The 25,284-nt window shown below is 44.4% G+C and overlaps 1 protein-coding gene across 1 annotated transcript in view; it reads right to left on the bottom strand.

Annotated features, from left to right (window-relative positions):
* LOC307042907 (scavenger receptor cysteine-rich type 1 protein M130-like) overlaps positions 1–25,060 on the bottom strand; it is a gene marked incomplete at its 5' end in the record, with an annotated part of 104,190 nt that extends 79,130 nt beyond the window's left edge. The window contains 10 exons of the mRNA XM_079687065.1: positions 2,901–3,221; positions 12,569–12,700; positions 12,787–12,918; positions 15,171–15,467; positions 15,552–15,872; positions 19,178–19,474; positions 19,559–19,879; positions 21,061–21,354; positions 24,809–24,841; positions 25,042–25,060. Coding sequence (XP_079543191.1) covers positions 2,901–3,221; positions 12,569–12,700; positions 12,787–12,918; positions 15,171–15,467; positions 15,552–15,872; positions 19,178–19,474; positions 19,559–19,879; positions 21,061–21,354; positions 24,809–24,841; positions 25,042–25,060 — 2,167 coding nt within the window. The remainder of the gene's footprint in view (positions 1–2,900; positions 3,222–12,568; positions 12,701–12,786; positions 12,919–15,170; positions 15,468–15,551; positions 15,873–19,177; positions 19,475–19,558; positions 19,880–21,060; positions 21,355–24,808; positions 24,842–25,041) is intronic.
* Between the last annotated feature and the right edge of the window lie 224 nt (positions 25,061–25,284).

Here is a 25,284-nt window from a genome sequence, read left to right as displayed (position 1 = left end):
TGGCACGAAGGGCTCTATTATAGACTTCTACATTGTGGTATAGGGGGCAAAATGTACGATCTGGTTAAATCAATGTATTTAGGGAATAAGTGTGCTGTTAAAATTGGAGACAAACAAACTGAATTCTTCACCCAGAGAAGAGGTGTTCCTCAGGGTTGCAATTTAAGTCCCACTTTATTTAATATATATATAAATGAACTTGCTGTTCAGTTGGATCACTGTGCTGCTCCTGGCCTCTCCCTCCTAGAGAGAGAGGTGAAGTGTCTGCTTTATGCTGATGACCTTGTTCTGCTGTCTCCTACTGAACAAGGACTCCAACAACAGCTGGACATAGTAGACCAGTACTGTAAGAACTGGGCCCTGGCAGTCAATATGAAGAAAACTAATGTCATGGTTTTCCAAAAACGCCCCAGATGTCAGGAGAACAAATACCAGTTTACCATAAATAATCATATCATGGAACATAGTATGAGTTACACCTACCTCGGTTTAACCATAACAGCATCAGGAAGTTTCAACATGGCAGTGAATGCACTCAAAGAAAAAGCCAGAAGAGCTCTTAATGCAATTAAGAGAACATTTTATAATGTCCAAATTCCAATTAAAATCTGGCTCAAAATCTTTGATAGTGTGATCCAGCCCATTGCGCTGTACGGTAGTGAAGTATGGGGTCCACTCAGTCACCAGAGCTATACCCGCTGGGACAAACATCCAACAGAGTCTTTACATGCAGAATTCTGCAGATACATTTTACGTGTTCAGAGAAAAACACCAACAAATGCATGTAGAGCAGAATTAGGCAGATACCCACTGATCATTAACACTCAAAAGAGAGCACTGACATTCTTTAACCACCTTAGATCCAGCCCCCGAGACAGCCTCCACTCCAAAGCCCTCCAAAGCCAAGAGCTAACCCCAGAGAAGAGTCCCCTATGTCAGCTGGTGCTGAGGCTAGCTGCCCCCTCTCAGAGCCACTCTGACCAGTCTCTCAACAACACTGCTCTCCAAACACCAATCACAGTCAAACGCATTATAACACAATGTAAAGACAACTATTTACAACATTGGGAAGAAGAAAGTAAAAGCCAAAGTAGATTAGAATGTTACCTGGCTCTAAACAGAGAGTATGAGCTGGCAGAGTATCTCTCTACTGTCAGAGATAGAAAGCAGAGACAGATCCTAACCAAGTACAGGCTCAGTGACCACAAACTGGCAATCGAAACAGGAAGACTCAAAAGATCCTGGCAACCAAAAGAGAACAGAACATGTGGTCACTGTACGACAGGTGAGACTGAGACAGAGATGCACTTCCTCCTGAAGTGCCAAACATTCAACGAAGTAAGGAGCATTTATTGGAACAAGTTGAACTCTGTAATCCCAGGTTTCAAGGAGGTTGATGACCTCTCAAGACTGAGAGTACTCCTAGGAGAAGGAGACAAGGCACACCTTGCTGCCCAATATGTATACACATGCCACAACCTGAGGGACAGTGAATGAGACTCACACACACACACACACACACACACACACACACACACACACACACACACACACACACACACACACACACACACACACGTGTTGAAATGTAATTGTATCACTGTATATATATATATCATCAATAATATGTAAACATTTGAAATGTATGTTAATGTTGTTAATTATTTTGTATTGTGATGCTTTGGCAACATTGTTTAATTTAACTTTCATGCCAATAAAGCCCCATTGAATTGAATTGAATTGAATTGAATTGAGAGAGAGAGAGAGAGAGAGAGAGAGAGAGAGAGAGAGAGAGAGAGAGAGAGAGAGAGAGAGAGAGAGAGAGAGAGAGAGAGAGAGAGAGAGGTGGAGACAGAGAGAGACAGAGAGAGAGAGAGAGAGAGACAGGTGGAGACAGAGAGAGAGAGAGAGAGAGAGACAGGTGGAGACAGAGAGAGAGAGAGAGAGAGACAGGTGGAGACAGAGAGAGACAGAGAGAGAGAGAGACAGAGAGAGACAGAGAGAGAGAGAGAGAGAGAGAGAGAGAGAGACAGGTGGAGAGAGAGAATCACTGTCTGACCAGAATAAAATGCAACATGTACTTGGAGAAAATAGTGCCAGCAGCATAGAAGCAGAGAAACATGTGAGCGCATGTCACAGCCTAAGAAACAACAACAACAACAACAACAACAACAACACATAACAGCTGTTCCTCTCAGCTCACTCTGATTGCTCCTCTACTTCATGTGTCTTTCTTTTCTTCCTTTCTTTCTTTTTACATTTGACACTTGAGGTTTTGTAATACATTGTTGTAAATTCTTTAATGAATGAATTGTATTTTTTTTCTTATCATATATCCTTGACGCTTTGGCAATATTTTTCACCTGACATTCATGCCAATAAAGCATATTGAATTGGAGAGAGAGAGAGAGAGAGAGAGAGAGAGAGAGAGAGAGAGAGAGAGAGAGAGAGAGAGAGAGAGAGAGAGAGAGAGAGAGAGAGAGAGAGAGAGAGAGAGAGAGAGTCACTGATGGGTTTACCTGAGCAGGTGAGATTCAGGAAGTAGTTAGAGTAATCTGATGCTGCACACTCCCTCAGAGGAGATCCAGACTGAACACAGTCAGGTCTGATCCTCCACACAGATCTCCTTGAGGACTCCTCTCTCAGTCCCACAGAAACAGCAGAGCCACAGTCCAGCTCTCTGCAGGCGACTCCTGCTGCCTTCAGGGTCCAGAGAGAGTAACGGCCCTCCACTGGTCTCCATTCTCCCTGATGTTTCAGCTCCAGGTCTCCTGCACAGCGACTCTCTCCTCCCACCAGCTGAACACCACCAGGCTCTGCAGAGAAACAAGAGAGAGATCAGAGAGAGAATAAAGAGAGTTTGATGAGAACAGAATGAACCAATCACAGCTCCTCTCTACCTGAGCAGGTGAGGCTAACAGCTGTGCCAGGTGAGCAGGTGTTTCTCTCTGAGGCTGAGCTACAGTCCAGGAGAGCAGACTCATGGCCTCCACACTGGAACTCTTTGGTCCCCATTGGAGCCTCCCCTTCTCCATAGAGCGCCCCCTGGAGGACTGAAGGAGCCCCACAGCCCAGCTGCCTGCAGACCACCTGAGCATCCTGCTGGTCAAAGTCAGCCTCACACACTGAGGACCAGGACGGGTTAGACGGGTTAGACGGGTCAGACTTCACCTCCAGTCTGCCTGAGCACAGACCAGTCCCCCCCAGCAGCCTGACAGAGTCTGCAGAGGACAGAAGATCAAACAGAGGTCAAAGACACACCATCAAAGAGATGAAACTATATTTCAGATTCAAACTGGACTCAGTTCCAACATGAGTTGATGATGAACAACAGAACACATGTTGATAAGAACACAGACTGCAGGTACCCTCACACATATGTCAAAGACATCCCTCATTAAAAACAAACTATCAAGCATAGACCTATCTGGCACACAGTACGATTGATCCACAACAATCAATTGACCAATAAAAAGTTTTAATCTGTTTGATAAAACCTTTGAGAGGATTTTATAGTCCGTACATAAAAGAGCCACTGGTCTCCAGTTTTTCAGAGAGGGCAAGTGTCCTTTTTTAGGAAGCAGAGAGAGAACTGCACGCCTGGAGGAAGCTGGGAGCATCCCTTCTTCAAAACATTCTTTAAAAACATCCAAAATGTCCTGTCCCTTAAGACTCCACAGATGCTTCAAAAAGTCTGATGATAATCCATCTATTCCAGGAGCCTTTCCTGACGCCATCTGAGACACAGCGGCAGTTAGTTCATCAAAAGTCAGCTCAGAGCTGAGCGTGTTCTGTTCCTCTGAGCTCAGCTGAGGAAGTCCCTGCAGAAGCTCTGCAGCAGAATCCACATCACATTCATCAGCCTTGAACAAATCTGTGTAGAAATCTACTGCATGCTTCCTCATCTCAGCCGGCTCCGTGGTCACCTTTCCCTCAGGAAGCCGCAGACACAACATCTGTTTTCTCTTTACCACTGATTTTTCCAAACTGAAAAAGAAGGCGGTGGGTGCGTCTATGTCCTGGAGTTTGGTGAAACGGGCTCGGACTAAAGCTCCTTTGGCTCTTTCGTGCATAAAGGAGTTAAGCTCCTGTCTTTTTCCTTTTAAACTGGCATTATTCTGTGGATCAGCATGTGAGACACTTTCCAAATCTATTATCTCTCTTTCTAAACTCTCCACTGCTCTCTTAATGTTGGCTGTTGCATAGGAGCTGTATTGTTGACAAACAACCTTGGGCTTTTCCTACCTCCCACCACTGAGTAAGGGAAGAAAAACTATCTTTCCTAGATCTCCAGTAAGCCCAAAACATTTGAAAATGTTCACAGAAATTCAAATCATGTAATAATCTTTTATTGAAATGCCAAAAAGATCTGGGTTTCCCGTTGGAAGATAAGATCAGCTCCATCCAAACTAAATGATGGTCTGTGAAAGCAACAGGGATGATCTGACAGTTTGTAACCCGAGCAGAAAAGGGCTTGGGTAAATAAAACCTGTCCAACCTGGCTGCACTAACTCTACCACCTGATATCTGAACCCATGTGTATTGCTGGCATGTAGGATGCATCCTCCTCCACATCCACTAAATCACTTTTCTTTAGAACATGAGACAATACAGAGGAAGACTGAAGATGTGGCTCAACTCCAGTCCTATCCAAAGTAAAGTCAGTGCAACAATTCCAGTCTCCACCCAAAACAATAAACTCCCCTTGACCAATATCACTTCTTTTCTGTTCCAATACTTTGAAGAGCTCTTCACGCTCAGAGCCTTGGTTTGGTACACATTAATAAAGCTAATCAGAAAATCATCTATTTCAGCTCTCACTAGAATAACTCTACCCTTCACTACCTCTGTGCTGGATATTATTTTTATATTTAAAAGCGGTGAGAATAGAATAGCTACTCCTGCACTCAAATTTGTCCCATGGCTAAGGACGTGCGGCCCCCCCCACCATAGACCCCAGTCAGTTTCATTTCTGCTGTCACTGAGTTTCTTGTAGAAATATTACATCTAACTTTTTCTGTTGAATAACTTCTGTTACTAAGGCTCTCTTTTGAGCGTCTCTGCCCCCGTTCATATTTAATGAGGCTACCCTTAAACCCTGAATGTGAGGAGAAGAGAGACAGGCCATTAAGAAACAAGATAGGAAAAGACAGTAAGGAGGAAACACCCGGTGTTGTATGATCATATTCAATTATTTACGACTCCTTTTTTTAGGCACTTTGGTCTTTTTGTTTAAAGCTTTCCTCAGTGTAGTGATGTGTTTCTTGAGGCGATACCGCTTTTTTTCATCAAGTAAGTCTAGCCCAACAACCCTCTGAATTGTCTTGGCTGACTTAATAAACTTTTCAACATCTGGGAAATAATCTTTTACATTTACTGATTTCCCGAAAGTTTCCTCCAGAAACTCCTGGATTTGTTGAAAAGAGTAGAGATCCTCACTCTGAGAAACACTGTCAGATACGGAGACACTATCCGATTCAGAGTCATGCTCCATATCTACTCCATCATAACCAGCTGATTTCCCCCCTGCTCTGCCTCACTGTCCAGTTTCTGTGACAGCTGAGCCTGTTTCCCAGAGACAACCTGCAGCTCCTGCTCTGAGCACTCCATCACACCCTCTCTGCATCCAGCCCTGACCTGAGCTTCAGCCTCCACAACTGCTTTCATATTAATCCCCGCAAACAACGGCTTAACACCCACAGACATTGCGGCTTTAACGGCCATCATGGGACCAAACACAAAACCGCCTGGCACCACTGCTGCGGGCAACACAGGCACAGGCACGGCTACACTGGGCACAGCGAGTGCGGGCACGGCGGCCACGAGCACGTCTGCACCGGGTGTGGGTACAGCGTGAGCGGGCACGGGTGTAGCAGGAGCGGGCACCGCGGCCCCCGGCGCTGCAGCTGCGCACACGGCTGCACCGAGCGCGGCGGGCACAGCGGGCACGGCGGCTGCAGACACGAGTACGTCAGCTCCGGAAACAGGTAGCTCCGGTAGCTCCCCGCACGGGCCTAGCAACCCCGCTGGTTCCCTCTCCACTCTCATTCACAATATTTCCTTCCAATAGAATTGCTGCTATCAGTCTCTGCGGACAAGCGATCTTCTTGTGCCCCACGTCACCACAACCAAAACACTTGACACTGCCAGCACTCGTATACAGGGGCGTAGCTGGGGGGGGGGAGGTTAGGATGATTCCAAGGGCCCAGCACTGGGGGGGGGGGGCCCAGAGAACACTATTATTATCTTTTTATTAATATGGTTTTATTATTATCCTAAAGTAAGTTAATGTAAATGACTCAAAAGTATAATTGCCTGTATTAAAAAAAAACGTCCCAAAAGAAACAAACAGGTGCTTGTTACTCTGTTTGACAGAATGAGCACCCCTCCCTTCATTCATTGCATGGTATGGGCGCCTGAGCAATGGAGCAAGCGGAGCAGGTGCATCCCCACAATTGACCTTGTGGGAGCAAACGTGTGCTTTTGCACCCCCACTTTTTGATCATATGAAAAATATGACATTTCCCCCCCAATATATCACTGTAAACATAAGTGTGTAATTTCAATCGAATTAATAATACGCAATGAAAGAACTTGTGCTGATTATAGACACTTAATAGCGAGTTTTTAAGTTTCCAAAGATTGTGACCCCCCCCCGCATTTCGCTCACAATGGTTTGATCAACTGCCTCCCACCCACAGCAGTCCTGATGCAGGTAGGCTGAGTGTAAATCACCGCGAACAGTCTGTCATTGGTGGCAAACCTTTTCAGTAAGTTGTTCAAACAAAGAATATGTTAGACATGTCTTTACTTCTACCACTCAATACAATAAAACACATTTATAATCATCACCTTCTCTTCATTTTCGCTGCATTGAATTACAGGTCACTCTTTATGTTAGCTAGCGGTTAGCTGACGTTTGCTAGCTAGCTAGTAACATCAACCAGTGTGTGTGTTTGACTAGCTAGCTACCTGGTAGATCGAAGCCCATTAGAGTTTGAGTTTATTAGGATCCCCATTAGCTGTTGCATGACAACAACTAGTCTTCCTGGGGTCCACACAAAACATAAAACATTGCATTCGACAAGACTTTTACAGAACAGTAAATACAAAATAAAAAACTTTTCCGAAGTCCATTTTCCTTCAAGCATTGACTTTCATATTTTCCATCATATACCACTTATTTTCTGATTTCATTTCATTGGAAAGAAAATAATGATAATAAAATAAGAATAAAGTACTTATATCTATCTGCATTTACAGATGCCAGCCTTCAATTCTCTTAAGGTACAACTACCTGAAATGAAAATAAAAGAAGAATGAATTATAGAATGATAGAAGATAATATGATAGAAGCCCATCTCCTACTGTAACTAACCTGCACACTGTGTGTGTGTGTGTGTGTGTGTGTGTGTGTGTGTGTGTGTGTGTGTGTGTGTGTGTGTGTGTGTGTGTGTGTGTGTGTGTGTGTGTGTGTGTGTGTGTGTGTGTGTGTGTGTGTAGCCAGCCAGCCAACCAGGTAGAACATGGCAGAAAAAATAAAAAATCATGTATTCAACCCAGTTCAGTGTATTCATACGTGTATTGCTCTCCTGTGTAGAATGATGTGGTGGTGACAGTGCAGACTCAGGGAGGAGGCAGAGAAGGAGAGAAAGAGACACAAGAGTTACAGGTAATGGAAATATCAGTCAGCTTAAAGTGTAGGATAACATAACAAATTAAGACACAAATACTTGGATAATATATTCCCCCCTCTCTCCCTTTCTTTACAGAGTAGCATAAAGATTGTGTATTCAAACCAGTTCAGTGTACTCATAAGTGTATTGCTCTCCTTAATGTAGAATGATGTGGTGACTGTGCAGACTCAGGGAGGAGGCAGAGGAAGTGAGAAAGAGACCTAGGATAACATCCCTAGTCAAAAAATGCTATAGGAATCTCTATACGTTTTTGGAACCCTATAGGAATCCTTTAGGATCCCATAGGATTTTGAGACAGTTCTGTGCTCTATATTGCAGGAAATTGCACGTACAGGTGTTCATTAAATTAAAACAATTCTGCCATGGAGGTGGTCGTGCCTGACCCACTCCAAACCACCCCTTGCCTGCCAGTTACTAATCTTGCACCCCCACTTTCAACTATAACTAGGCGGCACAGCAGTGCACCAGCAGCTTGCAGCTTGAACAGACTGACAGGAAAATGTCCTCTACAGCTCATGAATCAGGAGCTCAGAAACGAAAGAAAAAACGTCAGCAAGAGGAAAATAATAAAAGAGGTCGACAGATAGTCACCAAGTATTTTCACAAGAAAGGTATTTATTCACAGAACTTGTTTTGAAGCCCATAACAGCTTAGCCAACATTTTGTGGCTGACGTTAGCTACCTGTTGCTATCAAAAATTAGATGAGTGTCGATGAGCCCAGTGAATTTGTATCCAGCAGCTATGCCCTTTTGCTATGGCTAGCTAACCTAACCTGTATAATGTTACATGCTAATCACATCTGCTCTAATGCACAGATGCGGCTTCAGGATCAGTACCCCTTCCCTCAGGCCGGTTCCCAGTTGAAGGAGAGGGAGGTAAAGCAGCAGGGCTTGGGGTTAACAAACAGATTTTAAATATGCTTACCATGCATTGAATACAACTTTAGGTAATATTCACATTTAGTTACTCTAGTTCTTCCAGTAATTGCAATACCATTGACCACTGGCACATTAAATTGAGGTTGTTACAGTAGCTATAGCTAGATTTGAGCAATTGAAAAATATCTATACAAATGATTATTATTATTATTATTATTATTATTATTATTATTATTATTATTATTATTATAACAATTAAGAGATAGCTCGAGCTGTACTGTGTTATTACTATTATAGGGCATTTTATAAATTATGTACACTATGGATACTCTAGAGCCATGGCCCTCGAGCAAGGCAGCCAACGAGGAGAGCAGAGGTGAAGAGGCAGAGGTACCAGTACAAGAAGAGGTCGAGGACCATGAAAGCAGCACAGATGAGGAGGAAGCAGCTATGGACAGTCAATGTCAGGGACAAAGTGAGGCTCCGACACAGGATGCCACAGATACTGAGCCACCTGTAGTGGTGTCTGAGGTAGAAGATCTGCTATCACTTGACCCAGGGTTGTTCCCAGCTAGGATGAGTGACAAGGACAGGGCAACTATTGTAAAGAAATTAGCAATGCGAGAAACAGATCAAGAAATTCCACATGATTCAAAGGGAAAGAGATTTCCAGATTACTTGAAATACACCAAAGCAGATAAGGGTAGGGGAAAAGTGAAAAGGGACTGGTTGATTCACAGTGAAAGTGCAAATGCACTGTTCTGCATACCATGTGTTCTTTTCTCCAAGGAGCAAAAAATACCCTCTCTTAGTGCTTTGAGTAGTGACCAGGGATACAAGATGTGTGACGTCGAGTGGCGTCGCATGTATGATAAATTCCCAAGCCATGAAACAAGTAGGAATCACAGGGACTGTTATTTGCGATGGAAACACCTACAGTGTTCGGTTATGACTGCATGTGGCGTTGATCATCAGTTGCAGAGAGAGCTACAGTCTGAAATTGAGAAAAACAAAGCTATCTTGCAGAGACTCCTTGATGTCACTCTGCACTTGGCAACGAGGAATTTAGCTTTCCGAGGTAAAACGCATGCTTTGGGCGATGTCCACAATGGAAATTTTGTATGTACGCTAGAACTTTTGTCACGATATGATCCACTCTTGAAAGACCACTTAGACAAAATCAGGACATCCAAAAAAGGAAGCCAGCTAACTCATTATCTGAGCCCAGACATCCAGAACGAGTTTATTGAATTGTGTGGGGGAAAGGTTTTAAAAACCATTCTGACGGAAAGGGAGGATGCCATATACTATGGAATCATTTGTGATGCAACGCCTGACATTTCCCACACCGAGCAAAATGTTGTGCTCATAAGATATGTACATTATAATGAAGACACAGGCGAATGGGAGATCACTGAAAGATTTATTGAATTCAAAGATTTCAACGGAAAAACAGGATGTGAAATAGCAGGCATGATGGAGAGTGTGCTTCTGGATCTAGGGATAGACATTAGTGATTGCAGGGGGCAAGGGTATGATAATGGGGCGAATATGTCAGGGAAAATCAAGGGAGTCCAAGCACAAATACTGAAAAAGAATAATCTTGCTACTTTCTCACCTTGTGCCTCCCACACGTTGAATCTGGTAGGCGTGCATGCTGCAGAATCGAGCCCTGAAGTATCCAACTTTTTTGGTTACATTAACCGCCTCTACACATTTGTAAGTGCCAGTCCATCTCGTTGGTCTATATACAAAAAGAAAACAGGTTGCTCTGTACATAGGCTATCTGACACTCGCTGGAGTGCGAGAATTGATGCTGTGAAACCTGTAGCAAAGCACCTACCTGGTGTCATTGAAGCCCTTGCTACCATACTGAGCTCATGCAGTCTCACAGGTGAGGCCAGATCTGAAGCTGTTGGTCTGAGGAACTACCTCATGTCATTTGATGCCATTGTCCTTCTCACCATTTGGGTGAAAGTATTGCAATCTATTGATGACAGAAATGTGATACTCCAGTCAGGGAAAATCTCAATAGAGGTGGAGGCAGGTAATGTTGCTGCACTAAGAGATGAGATGCAGACTCTCAGAAATGGATGGGATGCTATTCTGTCTGAGGCATCAATGGTAGCTAAGGAAATGGAGGTTCCACCTCATTTCAAAAAAGAACTTTGCCGTGAGAGGAGGAGGAAGAGGTTTCATGATGAAACTGCTGAAGGAACAGGTCAGGAGGATAGGCCAGAAACAACATTCCGTAACACTGTGTTTCTCACTGCCATGGACCAGATCATAAGTGACTTGGACACTCGGTTCCAAACAACAGCAAATATTGTTGAAGAATTTGCTGCCATACTTAAAATTGGGAAGTTGAGTGACAGTGTCATGGCTTCTGTGTGTCAGCCACTGAGGGAGAAATACTCACAGGATCTCACAGATCAGTTTGAGAGTGAGATAAGGCATCTCAATAAAATATTTTCTGCCACTTTCCCCCCTGATTGTAGCTCTCTTGATCTACTGAATGCAATATACAAGATGGAACTCCAGAGCATTTTTGGAGACGTTTGCATTGCCCTCAGAATTTTCTTGACGCTCCCAGTTACCGTAGCTGGTGGTGAAAGATCATTTAGTAAGTTGAAACTTATCAAGAGCTATTTAAGATCTACCATGTCGCAAGAGAGGTTGAACAGCCTTGCAATGTTATCGATTGAAAGCAAGCTGGCTCTGTCACTTGATTTCAAAGAGCTCGTAAAAGATTTTGCCACCAAGAAGGTCCGGCGATTGGCGTTCGGGATTTAGGAATAAAAATCCAGTCTATGACAGGATTGTGGGATGTTTCCCTATAGTAAGCTGACAGGCTACAGCCCACATTGTGAACAATTACTATCTGATGCATAGTCCTCTCGCACTACATTTTTCATTGTTTGCTGTAAGTGTGTTCATGTCCTGAGAGTTTATTGTTTTATAATTATGTTCAAATCTTCAGTTAATTTATACTTTTGTCCTTGTGTTGTTCAAATCTTAATTTAATAAGTCAAAGAATGTTGAGATTTTTTGTTTGTTCATTCCTGTATTGGGTGTAATTTTCAATTAAATAGACAGAAGATAAAGTTGATAGTCAGTACATGTTGATTTCTTGCAGTCCATTACAGTTCATTAACTTCAACAGGGTTTTCGAGGTTGGGTTTCATCGTGTCGTTTTGGGGGTCGACGCAAGGTTCTGACCCCACCAGTATCCAAGAATTCTGAATTGTCCCCACCAATAACTCAACACTTGTCACTCGCGCCTCCTCGAATTACTTGCGCGTGTAACAGGTAGGGCTTTAGCACTCTGCTGAGAAAGGCAGCAACCCGGCCGCTACAGCAAAAAAGCTAGTGCTCTGCCCGCGACAGTTCAAAATCTGCTTCGTAAAAGGTATATCCAAGCAGGGAACGATTGTATACTACAGAGCACATCAAAATGTAAGTGTCTGTCAACCTAATAGTGTGCTTGAGTAGACTATTTGTGTTGGAGATGGGATTACAGAGAGACAGGACAAGTAACAGCTTTTGTATGTTGAGTATCAGAAAACATTGTCACAAGAATAGGGGAAATATGCCTAGCTAGTGCAACTCAAGGTTGTTTGGTAGACTATTGCATTGGTCCATTCATTGAAGATGAACGCAATGCGACATCCTGAACTGGTGCTGAACTGCTGATCCGAATGTATAGGTAAAAACCATATTATGCGTTTTCATCAATAAATAAATGGCCACATTTTTTTTAGCGTGCGCGCTAATGCGCACTCGCATGGATTGGGGGCCCACAAATAGATTCTTTCATGGGGCCCAGAATTTCCAGCTACACCCCTGCTCGTATACACCATGTAGAAACCTTCCTCATATTTAATACGGAAAGACACATCCAGTGTTTGTGATGTGCAGTCCAAAAACATAAACACCTGTCTCCGCAGAGACTGAACGTGCTTCAGCTTGGTGTCTTTACAGCCCAGACTCACCGTGCGGAAACCACTCGCCATTCTCCCGTAGCGTTTGAGCTCTTTCTCCAGCGTTTCGTTGGGAATAAATGGAGGGACTCCCGATATGGTAATCCGGGTAGAAGGCACTGCCAGCGGGGACACTTGTATAAACTCATCATTTATGTTTAAACCACTTTCAATTAACTGGCTTACCAACTCCTGCTTCTTTACAAAAACCACCACAGCTTTATTCATGCGGGATGCGTAGGAGATGTTTCCGTGTCCCACCTGTTCCCCCACCGCCAGCAGCACACTCTCCACCGTGCTGTTCTCCTGAGGGATCACCCTCACCCCGTGCCGCAGGGACGGCATCTCACAGGAAGCCATCCCTGCAGAGAAACACGCTTCCCTCACGTAAGAAAAACTAAACTACACTCACAACAAACAAGACCAATGAACAATCATACAATGAACAAAGTAGAGGAAGAAAAAAGAGAAAACTTTTACGAAAAGTTACCATCAAACCTCACCACGCTCTCAGCTCACCACCACCGAACTCCTCACACACTCACTCTCAGAGAGAGAGAGAGAGAGAGAGAGAGAGAGAGAATAATACAAGATTTCCTTAACCAACAATCCATCTTGAGTAAAAATCAAATTGGCTTCCTTCCAAAACACCGCACCACCGACCATGTATATACCCTTCACACTTTAGTTAACAAACATGTACACCAAACAAAACATGGTAAGATATTCACTTGTTTCATTGATTTCAAAAAAGCTTTGGACTCTATTTGGCTCGAAGGGCTCTATCATAGACTTCTACATTGTGGTATAGGGGGCAAAATGTACGATCTGGTTAAATCAATGTATTTAGGGAATAAGTGTGCTGTTCAAATTGGAGACAAACAAAGTGAATTCTTCACCCAGAGAAGAGGTGTTCGTCAGGGTTGCAATTTAAGTCCCACTTTATTTAATATATATATAAATGAAGTTGCTGTTCAGTTGGATCACTGTGCTGCTCCTGGCCTCTCCCTCCTAGAGAGAGAGGTGAAGTGTCTGCTTTATGCTGATGACCTTGTTCTGCTGTCTCCTACTGAACAAGGACTCCAACAACAGCTGGACATAGTAGACCAGTACTGTAAGAACTGGGCCCTGGCAGTCAATATGAAGAAAACTAATGTCATGGTTTTCCAAAAACGCCCCAGATGTCAGGAGAACAAATACCAGTTTACCATAAATAATCATATCATGGAACATAGTATGAGTTACACCTACCTCGGTTTAACCATAACAGCATCAGGAAGTTTCAACATGGCAGTGAATGCACTCAAAGAAAAAGCCAGAAGAGCTCTAAATGCAATTAAGAGAACATTTTATAATGTCCAAATTCCAATTAAAATCTGGCTCAAATTCTTTGATAGTGTGATCCAGCCCATTGCGCTGTACGGTAGTGAAGTATGGGGTCCACTCAGTCACCAGAGCTATACCCGCTGGGACAAACATCCAACAGAGTCTTTCCATGCAGAATTCTGCAGATACATTTTACGTGTTCAGAGAAAAACACCAACAAATGCATGTAGAGCAGAATTAGGCAGATACCCACTGATCATTAACACTCAAAAGAGAGCACTGACATTCTTTAACCACCTTAGGTCCAGCCCCCGAGACCCCCTCCACTCCAAAGCCCTCCAAAGCCAAGAGCTAACCCCAGAGAAGAGTCCCCTATGTCAGCTGGTGCTGAGGCTAACTGCCCCCTCTCAGAGCCACTCTGACCAGTCTCTCAACAACACTGCTCTCCAAACACCAATCACAGTCAAACGCATTATAACACAATGTAAAGACAACTATTTACAACATTGGGAAGAAGAAAGTAAAAGCCAAAGTAGATTAGAATGTTACCTGGCTCTAAACAGAGAGTATGAGCTGGCAGAGTATCTCTCTACTGTCAGAGATAGAAAGCAGAGACAGATCCTAACCAAGTACAGGCTCAGTGACCACAAACTGGAAGACTCAAAAGATCCTGGCAACCAAAAGAGAACAGAACATGTGGTCACTGTACGACAGGTGAGACTGAGACAGAGATGCACTTCCTCCTGAAGTGCCAAACATTCAACCAAGTAAGGAGCATTTATTGGAACAAGTTGAACTCTGTAATCCCAGGTTTCAAGGAGGTTGATGACCTCTCAAGACTGAGAGTACTCCTAGGAGAAGGAGACAAGGCACACCTTGCTGCCCAATATGTATACACATGCCACAACCTGAGGGACAGTGAATGAGACACACACACACACACACACACACACACACACACACACACACACACACACACACACACACACACACACACACACACACACACACACACACACACACACACACACACACACACACACACACACACACACACTGAAATGTAATTGTATCACTGTGTATATATATCATCAATAATATGTAAACATTTGAAATGTCTGTTAATGTTGTTAATTATTTTGTATTGTGATGCTTTGGCAACATTGTTTAATTTAACTTTCATGCCAATAAAGCCCCTTTGAAGAGAGAGAGAGAGAGAGAGAGAGAGAGAGAGAGAGAGAGAGAGAGAGAGAGAGAGAGAGAGAGAGAGAGTCACTGATGGGTTTACCTGAGCAGGTGAGAGTCAGGAAGTAGTTAGAGGAATATGATGCTGCAGACTCCCTCAGAGGAGATCCAGACTCAACACAGTCAGAGGTGATGCTCCACACATCGCTCCTTGAGGACTCCTCTCTCCATCCCACAGAAACAGCAGAGCCACAGTCCAGCTCTCTGCAGAAGACTCCTGCTGCCTTCAGGGTCCAGGGAGAGTAGCGGCCCTCCACTGGTCTCCATTCTCCCTGATGTTCCAGCTCCAGGTCTCCTGCACAGCGACTCTCTCCTCCCACCAGCTGAACACCACCAGGCTCTGCAGAGAAACAAGAGAGAGATCAGAGAGAGAATAAAGAGAGTTTGATGAGAACAGAATGAACCAATCACAGCTCCTCTCTACCTGAGCAGGTGAGGCTAACAGCTGTGCCAGGTGAGCAGGTGTTTCTCTCTGAGGCTGAGCTACAGTCCAGGAGAGCAGACTCATGGCCTCCACACTGGAACTCTTTGGTCCCCATTGGAGCCTCCCCTTCTCCATAGAGCGCCCCCTGGAGGACTGAAGGAGCCCCACAGCCCAGCTGCCTGCAGACCACCTGAGCATCCTGCTGGTCAAAGTCAGCCTCACACACTGAGGACCAGGACGGGTTAGACGGGTTAGACGGGTCAGACTTCACCTCCAGTCTGCCTGAGCACAGACCAGTCCCCCCCAGCAGCCTGACAGAGTCTGCAGAGGACAGAAGATCAAACAGAGGTCAAAGACACACCATCAAAGAGATGAAACTATATTTCAGATTCAAACTGGACTCAGTTCCAACATGAGTTGATGATGAACAACAGAACACATGTTGATAAGAACACAGACTGCAGGTACCCTCACATCTACACCTGAGACCCTCTAGCAAGTGGTCTCCATTAGTGAACCCTTCCCCTGTGTCTTCAACAGAACCTCCTCCTCTGCAGACCCTCTTCTGCTCAGGGACTCAACATCATGTTTTAAAAAAGGTTTTATTATTTCTCACCTTTCTAATCGAATCTGATCCTAGAACTAAAATCCATCAGAAAATGAGTTCTAAAAGATGAAAGCCAAAGGATCCGGACTCTGCTCTGAAGGAGCTTCTGGGTGAAGGAGCCTCGAGGAGCCCCGGCTGAGCGGATCAGAGCCGTGTCAGGAGGTCTTGGTGCTGTTCTGGTGGAACCCAAAGAACCTGCTGCTGGAACCAGAGGCTCAGAGAGCTGGAGCTGAAGCAGGAGTCCTTCAGACTGGTGGTCCCAGGGGATTCCTGAGGCAGCAGACACACATGTCTCCATCCACACACATAGGTTTCAACGCACACACAAATAGTTATTGTTTTAAATTAATGCAATATAAATCCACAAATATATGACTTTAAAAGTGTTAAATGTTGCATCAATAACAGATTTGATGTTGTTACATTTCTATAACAAAGGCTTTTGTGAGTGGATTCCTGAGACACCCTGACGCCGCTAGATTCACACATGCATGTTTTCAAGATGGGAGTTTCTGTAGCCAATCAGATGTCTGCATCATTTAAGCCAATCACATGAGTGCGTCCCTTCAGAGCGAAATGACTGCCCCGCCCACTTCCCTGTAAAACTAAGGCATCAGAACGAAGCGGAAAACAATGTTAATATCACTTCTACTCTAGCTTGGAAAAACACGATATGAGGTCCATCCTAAGTCTCTGAACTTGAGTCCTTGCTTCCCTCACTTGGGTCCTTTCCTCCACACGAAGAGGGAGGGAGTGAGGAAATGTGTTTTCAGAGCAATGACACGTCCTTTCCTCGGAGTGTGACGTGAAAGGACTTCCTGTGTGATTCCTGATCGCTGCTGGATCGGCTGTCAGTGGCTTTAACAGCTGCACACTTCTGACAGAGTTAGTGTTTGCAGACATGTTGGCTTTTCTATTCCTAATGAGAGGCTCCCAGTTATCACTGCCAGAGCAGCAGCAGTGTGTTACCTGTCTCACCTCACACCTGCACAGTGGGGGGTCTAGAACATGTTACATGGGGGGGCAAAGGGGGGGCCAGAGGTCAGGGTGGCATGGGAGGGCCGACAGTACGTGGTATTTCATACTGTCTGTATAACCTATTTATTGTTAACTCATGGCCTAACAAGTGTTCTTAAAGCACAAGAGAAACAAGGTGTTCAGACACACAAACTAACATATAGTATAAAACATCAGGAAGTACTCATGATACCTAGAACTCTGTTTACTGTGAGTACAGTCAGAGTACTTAGTTAGAATGAAGTACACACATCACCCATCTCTCAGAGGGCTGAAGGTGAGCTGTGCAGCAACACATCTCAACATGTGTCCGTACTAAGAGCTGCTAGATTGAGCTGCTGTGATGGAACATGGACGGAGAATAAGAACATCCCATGTGGTCCAGCTGGAGTCTCCTCTGCCTCCTGAGCCCTGCCTCTGGCCCTCTCTCTGACACTTCATCTTCCTCACATACATCTCTTCTTCTTCCTCACTAATGTCTTCATCTCCTCCTCTTCCTCCTGCTCTGACCCTCCTGGTCTCCTCCTCTTCCTCTTCCTCCTGCTCTGACCCTCCTGGTCTCCTCCTCTTCCTCTTCCTCCTGCTCTGACCCTCCTGGTCTCTCCTCCTCCTCTTCCTCCTGCTCTGACCCTCCTGGTCTCCTCCTCTTCCTCTTCCTCCTGCTCTGACCGTCCTGGTCTCTCCTCCTCCTCTTCCTCCTGCTCTGACCCTCCTGGTCTCCTCCTCTTCCTCTTCCTCCTGCTCTGACCCTCCTGGTCTCTCCTCCTCCTCTTCCTCCTGCTCTGACCCTCCTGGTCTCCTCCTCTTCCTCTTCCTCCTGCTCTGACCCTCCTGGTCTCTTCATCTCCTCCTCTTCCTCCTGCTCTGACCGTCCTGGTCTCTCCTCCTCCTCTTCCTCCTGCTCTGACCCTCCTGGTCTCCTCCTCTTCCTCTTCCTCCTGCTCTGACCCTCCTGGTCTCTTCATCTCCTCCTCTTCCTCCTGCTCTGACCCTCCTGGTCTCTCCTCCTCTTCCTCTTCCTCCTGCTCTGACCCTCCTGGTCTCCTCCTCTTCCTCTTCCTCCTGCTCTGACCCTCCTGGTCTCTTCATCTCCTCCTCTTCCTCCTGCTCTGACCCTCCTGGTCTCCTCCTCTTCCTCTTCCTCCTGCTCTGACCCTCCTGGTCTCTCCTCCTCTTCCTCTTCCTCCTGCTCTGACCCTCCTGGTCTCCTCCTCTTCCTCTTCCTCCTCGTCCTGGTCTCTTCTCAGATATGTCTTTGTGTTGTTGTTGACTCACTCCAGCTACTCTGACCTGCAAGAGTCTACTTGTGAAAAGCTCTGGAACAAATGCTTGTCTAACTTTACGCGTTAGGGCCATGCAGCTGATAAGTAGCATCTCATAAAGACAGCATCAGAAAGTATTGATCAAACGCTCACAGGCAGCTGTGTTCAGACCCAGTTTGACGGTAAAGGATGTATCCTGGTTTCATTGATCTGGCCTCATGGCTGTGAGCAGTGGCACTGCAAGACCCTCTGGGGGCCCCAGGCAGAGAGACATGCCCCCCAACACATCCAGCATTCAGCTAGCGCTCTCCTAACACCAGCTGCTCCTTAAAGTACCGTGCCCTGATGCATATTCACACACAAACATACATTTAGCTGTCAGTGGGAATTGTAAACACTGTGTCCTAAATAAAGGATGTTAAATCTAAAGTCTCTCTCATATTAAATATTACGTTCTGATTCTAAACCTTGTGTATGTATTGATTACACCTGATCACCCGTGATGAACAAACACAGCTTCTGCCACATGAATATCAAACTGACTTTCATTCAGATTGTGATGGATACTAAATGAGACGTCACTCTGCTACCAGAGGAAGGTTCAGTGATGTTTATATCATGTCTGGATTTACAGACACTTTTTAATCTGGGTTAACCCCCCATGAACTGTGGTTGCTGAAAACGACTGTTTGAGATGATGTCACTGATGATGTCACTGATGATGTCACTGATGGGTTTACCTGAGCAGGTGAGATTCAGGAAGGAGTAAGAGGAATATGATGCTGCACACTCCCTCAGAGCAGATCCAGACTCAACACAGTCAGGTCTGATCCACCACACAGATCTCTCTGAGGACTCCTTTCTCTCTCCCACAGAAACAGCAGAGCCACAGTCCAGATCTCTGCAGACGACTCCTGCTTCCTTCAGGGTCCAGAGAGAGTAAGAGTCCTCCACTGGTCTCCATTCTCCCTGATGTTCCAGCTCCAGGTCTCCTGCACAGCGACTCTCTCCTCCCACCAGCTGAACACCACCAGGCTCTGCAGAGAAACAAGAGAGAGATCAGAGAGAGAATAAAGAGAGTTTGATGAGAACAGAATGAACCAATCACAGCTCCTCACTACCTGAGCAGGTGAGGCTAACAGCTGTGCCAGGTGAGCAGGTGTTTCTCTCTGAGGCTGAGCTACAGTCCAGGAGAGCAGACTCATGGCCTCCACACTGGAACTCTTTGGTCCCCATTGGAGCCTCCCCTTCTCCATAGAGCGCCCCCTGGAGGACTGAAGGAGCCCCACAGCCCAGCTGCCTGCAGACCACCTGAGCATCCTGCTGGTCAAAGTCAGCCTCACACACTGAGGACCAGGACGGGTTAGACGGGTTAGACGGGTCAGAGTTCACCTCCAGTCTGCCTGAGCACAGACCAGTCCCCCCCAGCAGCCTGACAGAGTCTGCAGAGGACAGAAGATCAAACAGAGGTCAAAGACACACCATCAAAGAGATGAAACTATATTTCAGATTCAAACTGGACTCAGTTCCAACATGAGCTGATGATGAACAACAGAACACATGTTGATAAGAACACAGACTGCAGGTACCCTCACATCTACACCTGAGACCCTCTAGCAAGTGGTCTCCATTAGTGAACCCTTCCCCTGTGTCTTCAACAGAACCTCCTCCTCTGCAGACCCTCTGCTCCTTCTGCTCAGCTCCACCTCTGCTCTCACACACTTTCAAAAGGTTTCACTCTTTACTCTCACATGTGTGTTTCACATGTTATCTGACTGATGTTTGTAAACACGTTGTTCTTCAAACATGGCGTCATCATTGAATTCAAGCTGTTTGTATTTTGATCTGGTGTTTTCCATTAAATGGTGAAAGGTATCGTTCTAGAGGAGGAGGCTCCAAATAACCCGGTGGGTTTCATGACTCTTCATATCAGCCGTGCTCCAGGCTGCAAGGAGTGGAATGAAATGTAAAACTGCTTGTTCATTTCTTTTGGTTCACATTCCATTGATACACTTTAGGGACACAGACAGCAGAGAGGCAGAATGTGGAGTGAGACGGCCCCTGCTGTGAGGATGGTGGCTCTCTCCCCTCTCACTCTTTTTAAACTCTGAACATGGATTCTTGGGACTCTGTAAATGAGTGCTATATGTTCCTCCTTCCTCTGCGGGGTCTGCGGGACGCACGTTGTGTTGGCGCCGCGCTTCGACTATGTGAGCTATGTAGGCCAATCACAGCAGGCCATTTTACGTTGGCCTGTTGTGATTGGATAGAACATCTCACACAGCAGAAGCCTGATTACGTCAATAAATGATGTTTCTAATTGGATGCATTTTTTAAAGCGAAACTTATTTTTGCTATTATTTTATTATTTAATTATTCATTTTGATAATCAAAAATAGAAATCCGGTAAACTATATTTTCTCTCAGTCATTGTTGATGAATGGGTGGGTGGGCCTATAGACCCAGTAGCCCACCCACTACGCCCGGCTGCTTCATACACTGTTCATCATTTGCTATTTGGGTATTTATTAATTGTAAAAACAAGAAAATAAAAACAAAAAAAATAAAATGTAATCGATGATGTCACTGATGATGTCACTGATGATGTCACTGATGGGCTTACCTGAGCAGGTGAGATTCAGCATGTGTACAGAGGAAGTTGATACTGCACACTCCCTCAGAGCAAATCCAGACTCAACACAGTCAGATCTGATCCCCCACATAGATCTCTCTGAGGACTCCTCTCTCTGTCCCACAGAAACAGCAGAGCCACAGTCCAGCTCTCTGCAGACGACTCCTGCTGTCTTCAGGGTCCAGGGAGAGTAACGGCCCCCCACTGGTCTCCATTCTCCCTGATGTTCCAGCTCCAGGTCTCCTGCACAGCGACTCTCTCCTCCCACCAGCCTAACACCAGGCTCTGCAGAGAAACAAGAGAGTCATGTTCCTTCATTGATATTAGCATATTTTAATCATTAATCATTTCTACTATGAATACTTCCGAGTGATAATCAGATCATTACCTCCAGCTCTCTATGAACCAGTGGTGGGAAGTAATAGAGTACATATACTCAAGTACTGTAAGAACAGGTTTGAATGGCTTTACTGGAGTATATGGTTTATAATACTACATCACATGTATTCACAAAATGAGTTTGAGGTTACTCGGCAGGTTCATATTATTAATAAAACACTTTAATGATGAAGTTCTGTTCTGGATAAAGATACCTGGAAGTAGAACAAGTCATTCAAGTTATCTCCACCTTTACCAGCTGCTACATTCAAAAGGATGTTCACATGAATGGATCATTGATTAGAATCCAGACTAGAATATATCATTATGAGAATAGTCGTACTGTATGAGTCATATTAATGATGGTACTTTAAGCATGAATTGATCCTAATACTTTGATCTAAGTCCATTTCAATACCAGACTTGTTCTTGTTACAGTATTTCTACACTGTGGTATCACTTCTTTTAATCAAGTATAACATCTCCCCCACATCTATAAACTGACAGGACCTGAAACATGAAACATATGATTCAGTCGAGCTAAAAAACAGTTCAATCAGAAAGCTAAACGTAGAGATTAGTAGCATGTTTCTGTCATTTGAACCCTTTGGTGAACATGTGCAATATGGGTCCGTGTACGACGCGTGTGTTTCTCTTTTAACACAAGAAACTAATCCCCAAAAAAACTAAAACTGAAAAAAGGAGCAAAAAAGCCTTTTTTCTGATTTTGTTGTTTGAGTCCAAAAACCATATCAGCAAAATCAAATTCAAGAATGGTCCGATTTTAGATTTTAAATATCGGTTTATTGGTTTTCTGTACGGAGGTAGAATTAAATATACAAAGATAAAAGCCAAGAGCATTGAATATCTATGCTCAGGATAAGGCAGCGGTATCTAGCTGTCATCGCACGTGGGATGGGGAGGAATGAAGGACTTCCGTGGATCAACATGATTCCTCCTCTCCCAACTTTGTTAAAAACCTTTATCCATAAAAGCTGCTTCAGAAAACATTTATAAAGAAAATGTTCCAAACTGCTTAAAGGGAGATTTCTCCTCTTTGACTCTCCTCCGTGCCGCAGGTTAAGCACCGGATGTTGATGTGGTTTGACATGCAGCTCCGAGATAGAGATCAGCAGCCCCGCCTTTACATACTCTCACAACTCTCTGACCTGAGACAGTGACAGTACGTCATGGAGAGACAGAACGTTACCTCTGAGAATGCTTCATCCCAGTCAATGCAGGAGATCCTGATTGGAATCATTTGGACTATTCTTTCATTTAGTTTTGATTTCCCCAAAGCCGTTAAAGAATGGGGGATTTGTGACTCTGATCAATCCCCATTGTACTTATTAGAAACTGGCAACATGGCCTTATCAATCGGCCAACACTGAGTTGTTTATTGATTTATCCACTTTTAGCAGAAAGGAGAGTTCAGTTGTGTTATTAGTTTCTTCCTATCAGGGAGCAGTTCAATAAGTAGAATAATGTTAGAAGCTTTTTAACTGCTCCAAGTCATTAGAATAGGTTTGCTCACTTTGGAGATTTGGACCAACTCCTTTTGTAGTATCTGGTGTTTATCCAACTCCGGGTTGGTAGTAATCAGTTTACTCTAACGCGTTATTTTTAAATTCAGTAACTCAGTTCCCGTTACTACATGGTGCGTTACTCCGTTATTTTTTGTATATAGTCTCGGCTCCCAGACGTTGGTGAGCGGCACCAACAGCAAGGCGAACAGAGATGAGAACTGTACTTAAGCACAGTACTTGAGTAAATGTACTTAGATAGCCTACTTCCTGTGTCACATGCGGAGACGCGCTGTGGGCGTGTTTGTGTTTACTAACAAGACTATCATGGCGGCGGCTGCGGAGCTCAAGTCGAGTTCCTCCGCCTGGAGATATTCTCACTATTTCACTTTTTTCGAGCACAAAGAAAAGAACGTTTTAGTTAAATGTAAGTTGTGTTTCAGTAACTAGCACAACACTGGTAGTAATGAATTTAAAACCAAGTAGATGTCACAATATTTTTAAGAAAATGTGTGATATTTACATGTCTGACTACTTATGCTAATGCTGTTAATCCATTTAGCTTTGTGTTGTTTAAACCCACTCATATACTCAGTGGTGCATATCTATGTTTTCTGATTGTTAATCATTATATTCTTTTATTTGTTCTGCTTTCATGAAACATTTCATATTCCCTCTCGTTAAAATTGCATATTATTACTATGAGTCTTTATTTGTTTTAATTTTAACTTTACATGTTTAATTGTTCATTAAGTAAAAGGCTCTTTTCGAAGGCTTTATTAGGACATTTGACTTATTTTGACTTTGTGTCTTTTGTTATTTTTTGGATTCTTGTAAATCCGCTATTTTTGTTAAAACCTTAATAAAACCGGTTTGTACTTTGTACATTTCGACCCAACTCCTGGTCTCTCTGGTGGTCTCTGAAGGTATCTGCTTGGTCTCAGAGTGAGGTAAGAACACCCTTCCTTGGAAAAGGCTGACATTAGTTGATGATTTGGATTTTAAATAGTTTAAGGGGAATAGAAACTCTGCTCAGGTTAAACTGTAGTTTCACATTGGTCACTGTGGTTGATGTGGTTTTGATTGATGTTGAAATATGACATATGCTCTGCTGATGAGGTGATGTCACTGCTGTGATATTCATGTTTGACTCTGGCTGGGTTTGATATTACTTTGATTGTTTTAATTGGTATAAGGGGATCAAAAGAGGGGGTTAGGGATTGTGGGTCCTGAAGCTGCTCTAATTACCAAGGAGTCTCCCAACGACACAGGGTTTCTCCTCCAGGGGCAGTTTAGATACTGCTCTGGGGTTCTACCAGCCCACCAACACCTACTACACTACACACTCCGTTTAGCCATCCTAGCGGTCGTACATCCGAGGCTGGAGTGCCTAAAATAGGGATACGACGGGCCGTTTGGTGTTAGAGGCCACGCTGTAAACGCCCCCCTAAGCAGATTACGTTGATCGTGTAGATTCTGGGGGTTTAGTCCTAAAAGGATTGGACGGCCGTTCACCGGAGCCTTATCAGCACCGGAGCTCGGTATCGGGCCTAGATATTAACGTTGGTTGTATGGAAGTTAGATTCCTTTTCAATGTGATGATCTGATGGTATTTATAAAGTATAATCATGGAAAGTGGTGGTGATGAAAAGGTGATGATGGTTTGTTGTTGACCTTTGAAGCATATCCTGGTTTCACAAACATGGTAGAATGATAAATGATGAAACTAGGATCAGTTAGTGGTGAAGTCTTTAAACTACATCATGTTTCATGATAAAGGTTGTTTACAGACTGGAATCACTTAAAGAGTAACAGGGTGAATAAACTGAGCACGTTACCTGTTGAGTTGAGTTCTCCTTCAGCCTGGAGTCCTGAGGAGGAATCAGAAGATAAGGTAAACAGAGTTTCCTATCATCTCAGGAACACCTCAGTGAACTCACTCTGGAGTCATTCCACCAGTGTACTATAGCTGAGAATAACACGTTCATACAGAGAAGTCACATATTCAGAGTTAAAGCAACAGTTCACTTTAGAGAACATGCTCCTTCAGTTCAAATGAGTCATGGTGCACCATCATCACACTGAAACATGTTCTACAGCAACAATTACATCAGGAGGAACCACAGAGGATGCTGCCAGTTCCCACCTTCTGCTGTCCCCTGAACGCCTCACTCCCCCATCACTAACTGCAGACGTTAACTAACTGACCTGTACCTGTTTAAACATGACCTGGTGTAGTGTGTGTGTGTGTGTGTGTGTGTGTGTGTGTGTGTGTGTGTGTGTGTGTGTGTGTGTGTGTGTGTGTGTGTGTGTG

This window comes from Notothenia rossii, assembly GCF_949606895.1.
Source record: "Notothenia rossii genome assembly, chromosome: 6".
NCBI lineage: Eukaryota > Metazoa > Chordata > Actinopteri > Perciformes > Nototheniidae > Notothenia > Notothenia rossii.
This window is presented reverse-complemented; position numbering and strand designations above follow the sequence as displayed.